At 43.1% G+C, this 8,546-nt stretch overlaps 1 protein-coding gene across 5 annotated transcripts in view; it reads left to right on the top strand.

Moving 5' to 3' along the window:
- celf5a (cugbp, Elav-like family member 5a) overlaps nucleotides 1–8,546 on the top strand; it is a 325,603-nt gene that overhangs the window by 6,883 nt on the left and 310,174 nt on the right. For all 5 annotated transcript variants that reach the window (XM_061684864.1, XM_061684866.1, XM_061684865.1 and 2 more), the window contains exon 2: nucleotides 4,920–5,329. In XM_061684864.1, coding sequence (XP_061540848.1) covers nucleotides 4,927–5,329 — 403 coding nt within the window. In that variant the 5' untranslated portion in view covers nucleotides 4,920–4,926. The remainder of the gene's footprint in view (nucleotides 1–4,919; nucleotides 5,330–8,546) is intronic.

Raw genomic sequence — 8,546 nt, 5'->3', positions numbered from 1 at the left:
CCCATTGCTGTAACACTCCTGTAGTTAATTGTGGTGCTGTCCATTTCTTCTAATCATCCTTGAGATGGTTCTATACATTCATTGGAGTCCAGCTGTGTTTGATTATACTGATTGGACTTGATTGGGGAAAGCCACTCACCTGTCTATATAACACCTTACAGCTCACAGTGAATGTCAGAGCAAATGAGAATCATGAGGTCAAAGGAACTGCCTGGAGAGCTCAGAGACAGAATTGTAGCAAGGCACAGATCTGGCCAAGGTTACAAAAAAAAAAATGCTGCATTTAAGGTTCCTAAGAGCATAGTGGCTTCCATAATCATTAAATGGAATACGTTTGGGACTACCAGAACCCTTCCAGGAGTTGGCCGTCCGGCCAAACGGAGCAATCGGGGGAGAAGAGCCTTGGTGAGAGAGGCAAAGAAGAACCCAAAGATCAGTGTGGCTGAGCTCCAGAGATGCAGTCGGGAGATGGGAGAAAGTTCTAGAAAGTCAACCATCACTGCAGCCCTCCACCAGTTAGGGCTTTATGGCGGAGTGGCCCGACGGATGCCTCTCTTTAGTGCAAGACATATGAAAGCCCGCATGGTGTTTGCTAAAAAACACCTGAACCTGGTGAAAACTCCAAGATTCTCTGGTCTAATGATTCTAAGCGGAATGTGTGGAGAAAACAAGGCACTGCTCATCACCTTTCTAATACAGTCCCAACAGTGAAGCATGGTGGTGGCAGCATCATGCTGTGGGTATGTTTTTCAGCAGCAGGGACAGGATGACTGGTTGCAATTGAAGGAAAGATGAATGCGGCCAAGTACAGGAAAACCTTCTCCAGAGTGCTCAGGACCTCGGAATGGGCCGTAGGTTCCCCTTCCATCAAGACAATGACCCTAAGCACACAGCTAAAATAACAAAGGAGGTGGCTTCAGTAGAACTCCGTGACTGTTCTTGAATGGCCCAGCCAGAGCCCTGACTTAAACCCAATTGAGCATCTCTGGAGCGAGGTGAAAATGGCTGTCCACCAACATTCCCCATCCAACCTGACAGAACTGGAGAGGATCTGCAAGGAGGAATGGCAGACGATCCCCAAATCCAGGTGTGAAAAACTTGTTGCATCATTATTAAAAAGACTCATGGCTGTATTAGCTCAAAAGGGTGCATCTACTAAATACGGAGCAAAGGTTCTGAATACTTATGGCTGCGTGATATTTCAGTTTTTCCTTTTTAATAAATCTACAAAAATTTCAACAATTCAGTTTTTTTTTCTGTCAATATGGGGTGCTGTGTGTACTTTAATGAGGAAACAAATTTACTTAAATGATTTTAACAAATGGCTGCTATATATAAAAAAATTAAGGGGTCTGAATACTTTACGTACCCACTGTAGACTGTCGTGATTTGTGAGAAAATTGGACTATGCCCACAAGATTCATGTGTATAAAAGTTATATGTGCTGTATGCTACGACGACTATTTTGTGACAGATTTTTTTTCTGTTTCGAAAATTGTCTTTTTAAATACAGTAGATAGTTACTCTTTGATTTACATTCATTCCTTTTCGTATGAGTTACTTTGTTTAGTTAGTTAGTTATTCGTCGGGCAATGTTGATATGACTGTTTCATTTTATGAATCCCTGACTGTGGGTTGTGTGGTAAATATTTACCTTCTGGTCATGTTCGTTGCATTGATAAGAGTTACCTGGCAGCTCACCAGCTATGTAAAATCCTAGCGTGTTTGTTTTTCTGCCAATCACTCATTAAAGCTTCTTCTGCAAGTCAAAACAGCCTCCACTTTTCTTGTGTGACTCAACAACACCACAATATGCTCAGATAGGTGTTTCCCCAGTCCAAGAAATAAGGGTTGTGAAAATATGTTAGCAAAGGGGCACATCAAAGGTGGGTCAAAGAGTGGGGTGCTTGCCCATTTCCTTCCTGGTTCTGCCGCCTTTGGTCATAACGGCCCTCTGAGAGAAACCATAACGACAATTTGGCCCATGATGAAAATGGTTTGACACCTGTTCTGTACATTGTGCATAGGTGTGAATGTGAATGATTGTCTCAAGTGTATATGGAATCTCCAACTGGCTGCCAACTCTCGCCCAAAGTCAGCTGGGATAGGCTACGGCTATAGTAAATGGATGGATGGACATTTGTCATATTGCAGCTCATTCCTCATTTACAGTACATATGTTTTCTTCTTCTTTTGACAACTATGGTTACAACATTTGCAGATGTCTATAAGGGGAGTTGCTGGTATTGGTGGTAATATAGATTAATTTTACAAATGAGGCAGCTCGTGTCAGTGTGTGCATAACAATACATAGATGCAAAATGACTGCCTTTCCCTACCGGGGTCTTGAAGACTTCCTGGGCTTACAAGATCGACCCAGGCTTTCTTCCACTGAGCGTCCAGGCTGGTTAACAAGCAAGCAGAATAAAACTGCAGCTGCTGAAATTGTAACTTTTTTAGTTGGCTCGCTCTAATAGTGTGACCTTTATTGATTTCTTGTCTTCGCCTTGGGCCCGGCGAAGCACTAATGACATTGGTCAATAAAAACCATGAAGTGGAAGTTCTCTCCCACCCGTGCCACCGACCACCCCCCTAAAAATAGTCGAAGAGGGAGCGAACGGCCAGTGACAGCTCGGGGCTCTTATTCAACTGGAGGGCCTCAGCTTGCTCTCGACGCATGTAAGCGGGCCAACACGCTGAGCTATCCGCTTTAGCGCATTTCACTTTAATCCCGACCCAGCCAGATTCCATTCAGAAAGGGCCTTGACACTTCCGAGCGAGTACACTGCCTCCTTTAATCAATGCATTCAGAACACGGTGGACCGGACGCCAAATAAAGCCAGCAAATCGTCTGCGTCGTGTGGCGCTCTCTGGAAATGTGCTGCTTAAAGGAATTCCAATTTAAAGCGAAGACATTTACAATTAAATTGCGCCCCCTCCCACCTCCCCAACCAAGATATATTGAACCCAGGTCCTCAGAACTGTGAGGCTGACGCTCTAACCAGTCGGGCACCGTGCCGCCTCATGTAAACATATTACAACATAAATGTAAGCCACCAATTAATTAAGACACACATTCAAAAAACTGCGGGTAACATAAACACACTTGAACGATAATGATTAATGTCCTTTTTATGACAAACTTCTGTGATGAATGACACAATGCATGCTGGGAACCGGAGTTAATGTGAGAAGTATACTGAAGCTGCCAAACTCTCAAATCAAAAGTACACAAACAACAGCGCTGTTTTTCTTCACAAGAAAGGTTGACAGTTCGTTGAAAGTGCATGAAGAATTACTAAAATGTCTGACCTCCGAAAACATGGACATATTTAATGCCATTAATAGTGTTGCAAATGCGACTTGAACAAGATACATCAGGGCCAGGTCAAAAAAGCAAAGTGAACTGCCCTATACTCCAAAGTGAGGAGGGGACTTTGAATGACATGCAAGACAAACATAATATTTAGATTTTGAGTGAGTTGATTTTTGTGAAAATAGTAGATATATTAGAGTGACAATATTAGTTCTTGCACTGAATGAGTGGACAAGGAGAACAGGGGTGCGAAGCACAGCAGAACAATAGTCTAGATATTTGAGCACCTGTAACATTACAACAGTCAAATCGTGTTATTTATGATTGGGGGTGGGGGCGGCACCGGGTGAGGACATGCAACAACTAACCAAGAGAACATGATGAGAGAGGACAGAAAAGGACAGGACAGGATGTGGGAAATGAGCAAGGCAGTGCTACTGATGAGTGGTGCGGTGGGATTCTTTTTTAGTGTCTAAACACCTGTAAGAACCTGGAGGTTCTAACCCTAACCCTGTGTTATTATTCGTGGTCCCAGCACAAGTAATTAAAGCCTACAACGAGTCTATTGAACTTATTAGTGAATGAACACCATATGACATGCATGTTAGTCAACCGGTGTACGGAGTTGCTGAGCCCGCACACTGAGAGAGGGTGGGCCCGGCCCCATCTACCTGCAAGCGGGGGCCAAGCCAGCGAGCCCGTCCAGCGGGGGACCCAACCGAGGAGACGCCACCCAGGACCCAGAGAGGTCTCCGAGCCCAACTGAAGAGCCCCAACCAGTCCCAAGGGATTGCACATTGGTTCAATAAAAACAGACCTGCGTATATTTTGTCCATATTTAAAATGTCATTTTTGTCTTCACACTTGTAGAACAACCTTGGTATACTAGTAACACAACTGCATGTTACTATATAGAGAGGCAAAACTGTCCACTTATTGACATCTGTACACTACTAGTACTTCTAGTGAAGCAGTAAATGGTAACTAGTAGGGCTGGAAGCACCGCGTTGTCAACTAGTGCACAGTTTTGCCTCTATTGTAGTTGTCCTACTGGCGAGGACAAAAAGCATACCAGCATAAGGTCCATAAGACAATTCAGTCCAGTAGTAGAATGACCTGGGCTCACTAGTAGAACGACTGTGTAGTACTGGTAACATTTTTCCACGACTCCCTTTCACCACTATATGACATCCGCACACGAGTAGGATTACTACATATTAATGAGGCAAAACTGCGCACTAGTTGACATCTGTGCACTACTAGTGACCCGATAGATAGATAGATAGATTATATATATCTATCTATATCTATATCTATCTATCTATCCATCCATCCATCCAATGTCCAGCGTTCTTGTAAACGGCGTTTTCTAAACTGTAGTAAACGCAATGGCCACCGAGTGTCGCTCCAGAGCGTCTAATAGCGTTTAAGTGCGTATCCCTTCCACCATTCTGCTCCTAGTTGCCTCCTTCTATGCGCGTGTGTGTCTGTGCGGGATAAGAAAGTCAGCCTGGTTTCCAGCTGAGTGCTTGCTCTCTCTCTCACAGTGTGTGCGCGCGTGCGTGCGTGTGTGTGTTGTCATTATTATCCACTCTGCTCCCAGCTCGAGAATGGCCAGATTCACTCAGACTGAAACAAGAAGGCAGCAGCAGCAGCATCCTCCTCATCATCATCCTCTTCCTCCTCCTGCTCCTCAGCAGCATCCCGCTCCACACTCCTCCAGCTTGCTCCTCAGCGGACCGAGCCCGGCACCACTGCTCCTGATCCCGCAACACCAGTCCCAGTACCAGCAGCAGTACGTCCAGATCCCACTGCCCAAACCCATGAACGGCTCGGAACCCATTTCACTTCATTCGGAGAGCGGCGCCATGAAGGACCAGGATGCCATTAAGCTGTTTATCGGGCAGATTCCGCGCAACTTGGAGGAGAAGGACCTGAAGCCCCTCTTTGAACAGTTTGGGAAGATCCACGAACTGACCGTTCTCAAGGACCGCTACACTGGCATGCACAAAGGTACCTTGAGCGACTTACCGGCGGTTGCACATTTTGCTCATGAATTGCCTTTGTAAAACCACGTTTATATCACTTTTGTGGGAGATTTCCCCGTCCCTTCTCGTGACGCTGCGCGTTACGCACCTTCCGTGCTTGTGCAATTTACGCACGCGCTCTTCCCAGTTTGGTGATGATTTCATATCTTTTGGATCCTTTTGAGAGCGATGAGTGTCGTTACTTTATTGCCACCCCCTTAACCCTGTTTGAACGCGCTCTTAAGTGGGGCAGAGAAGCTTGGAAATGATTCATTTTTAAAGAGCTGTGGCTATCTTTTCATAATTTATTCATCCATTTGCGTTCTTGAATATCATCGAGCCCACCGTATAGCTATAGAGAGAGGTGCTAAAATCAGTTCAGAGGCGGTTTGACGGCTCGTGGAGGCCGAGGTACCCCCCCCCCCCCCCCTCAAAGAGTGCCATGACTGATGTCTGCTGATGCCGAAGTAGGAGGCAGCACGGGTGTAAATCCACGCTGCTCTGCACTGTACACACTTGACAACTTCCACCTTCCGTAATGAAGTTGGTTACCAAGGGTAGGACTCGTCGTGTAAATCACCAAAGGGGGCTTTGAGTGTGGGTGGGGGTTTATTTCTTTAAAGACTTCACCCCGTTTTGGAGTCCATCACAGCATGGTGGATGTCATCTTCTCCATCACCATCGTAATCGTCATTGTCATCATCAGTTTCAGTTTAATGTGCAGAATAGTCATAGCTGCAAATAATAACTGGGGTGATGTTTTTGTTGTTGTTGTTTTAAAACTCAACTTAAGATGGGTTAGGCCTTTACGTGTACTGTTATACAGAACTCTTTAAAAAAAATAAAATAAAATAATTATTACAACTGAAAGTGGAAATAAAAAGGACGACAGATATAGGTTGTGTAGATTCTTGGAACATGGACGCACAGAACATTGTGGCTTGACCACGTCAGAGTCTCAAAACCAGATGTCATTGTCATCTTTAATACTTTGCTTGAAGCTTACAATATGCAGTAACACTTTAAATCATCTTTGTGACTGCACGCTTTGGTATGTGCTGCTGCTTTGGGTAGCAAATAAGCAGTTCATGCTCAAATCTCTGAGTCTGAAGCATCCGTGAACTGATATTTCTAAGTTACTACCGTTTTTGTTGTTGTTGTTGTTGTTGTTTTTTGGAGGGGGGGGGGGGGGTGTTAAGAAAATGTCTTACAGGTGCTGGTTGCAATTTTCAAAAAAAAATAAAAAATCCCGTTTTGTGATATTTTAAACCAATCATTATGAATTGACAGTAGTGAATGGTAAATATTATCTTTGAAAAAAAATCTGCCATCTCTGGCCGTCTTGTGCCTTTAATTTGATACACAGTACAAGAAACCACTCTGCCTGATGAAAAACAACTAATCAGAGAAAGAAGAGTTACAAGGTATCAATACCCCATGGCATTGAAAAAAATAAAACTTCAAACCTGTAACATTTAGTGTTATAGAATTAGGTGCTTTTCTGGGGTAACAAGGTACCAGGACAGCGCAAGGCTGCGGGAGCGTGCCAACGACGAGTGTGCCTGTGACTACAAAACAAATGATTTACACCTCATAAGTCACACTTTCTGTCTCTGATTGGTTGTTTCTCCTCAGGCTAGGTGGTTTCTTGTATATCAAATTAGAGGTATAAGATGGGGCCAGAGAGTGCTTTGTTTTCGTCTTTCTTCATATTTATCACATACTACTACTGTCAAGTCATGTTGACACAAATATGATTAAAATAATTTTTCTTAAAAATTGCAAACTCCCCCGTGAATTCGTTGCGGTGAGATGAAAACTATTTGAGGAAATACGGAAAAAAACGTGTTTGTCTCATTTTTCATAGCTACCAATATCAAACATTGGGTCGACAACAGCTCAGACTTCAGGTCACTTCCTAATTGGCTCGTGCTCAGTTTCACATTACAATCAGTCTGTGGCTCGGCAAAGCTTGGTGTTGACCGCAGATTTACGATCGTATTCCGTATATTGAAGAGGTTTAACATTTACGAAAGTTGGCCCTGACCATTTTCTGAGCAGAGAGGGATGGGCGGGATAAATAAAGAAATAAATCACTCTCTACTCCACGTCTCAATCTCACACCACGAATCGTTCAAACACATCTGATAATCGAACTTTTGCCTAATTTGATTGAAAGAGAGGATAAATACTCAAAGTAGGCCCTGTCGGTATGTGCCGACACTCAAAAAAAAATTACTCATTGGATAAACACAAATACATTTTGGGCAGGTTTTCTATCCATTTTATTTGTGTAACTCCAACTCAAATTGAGTAGTTATGTGTAATTTGATATAATTGAGTCAGCCAAACCCATTTTCATCAAATACAGCCAAAGTAAAATAAGTACACTAAGTGGCCTAAATTGATTCACATCAATCCAACTCAAATTACTATAATTAGTCTAAAATAAATTATTTTTGCGCTTACCTCCCCACCCCAATATATTTCACGCAACACAAAATCGGGTAAATGTGTTTTTATTGAAAACTTAAAAAATAAAACATTCATTGGAAATGCATTTTGAACTTTACATGCTTACATTTTTAAGCTTCTTTGTAGTTGTATAAAACACCTTAGAATCCAATCACTCATATAGCAGCGCAGGTTAGTGGATCTTGAATTAACACATTTTAAGTACTAGAAAAGCATCTTCAATGACAGTCTTGGACTGTGAGCACACACCCTGACTGGGTACAGCTGCTGTACCTTTACATTTAGCTTGGGTCCGTCCAAGTTCATAATGATCTTCTGGAAAAACTCAGAGGTGTACTTCAGGTTTTCTGGAAAGACGAGATGAAGTGCCCTGATGAGCCCAAACAGCATGATCAACATCATGATGACACTGCTAGCGTTGTTGAGGACTTTAATGCCCTCGATCACAATTCCCACATCCTATGGCTCGTCATGTACATCATTTCGGATTGTGTAAATCTTTATGACTGTAGTCTTGATGTTCCTTTCTGCATCCTTAGCTACCACGGGCTGAACAACACAAACACAGAAAACAAATTAATTAAAATGCAACACATGGGGGACAACAAACAGAAATCCATATATAACATTACATACAGCAGTTTATCAGTTGTTATGGTAAAAAGACAGGTGCCAATTCTAAGACAGCTGTAGCCTTTAACATTTGACCTGAGATACCTGACCATGGT

Source organism: Phycodurus eques, chromosome 8 (genome assembly GCF_024500275.1).
Source record: "Phycodurus eques isolate BA_2022a chromosome 8, UOR_Pequ_1.1, whole genome shotgun sequence".
Taxonomy (NCBI): domain Eukaryota; kingdom Metazoa; phylum Chordata; class Actinopteri; order Syngnathiformes; family Syngnathidae; genus Phycodurus; species Phycodurus eques.
The sequence above is the reverse complement of the archived record's forward strand: the minus strand, read 5'-3'. Positions and strand labels throughout refer to the sequence as shown.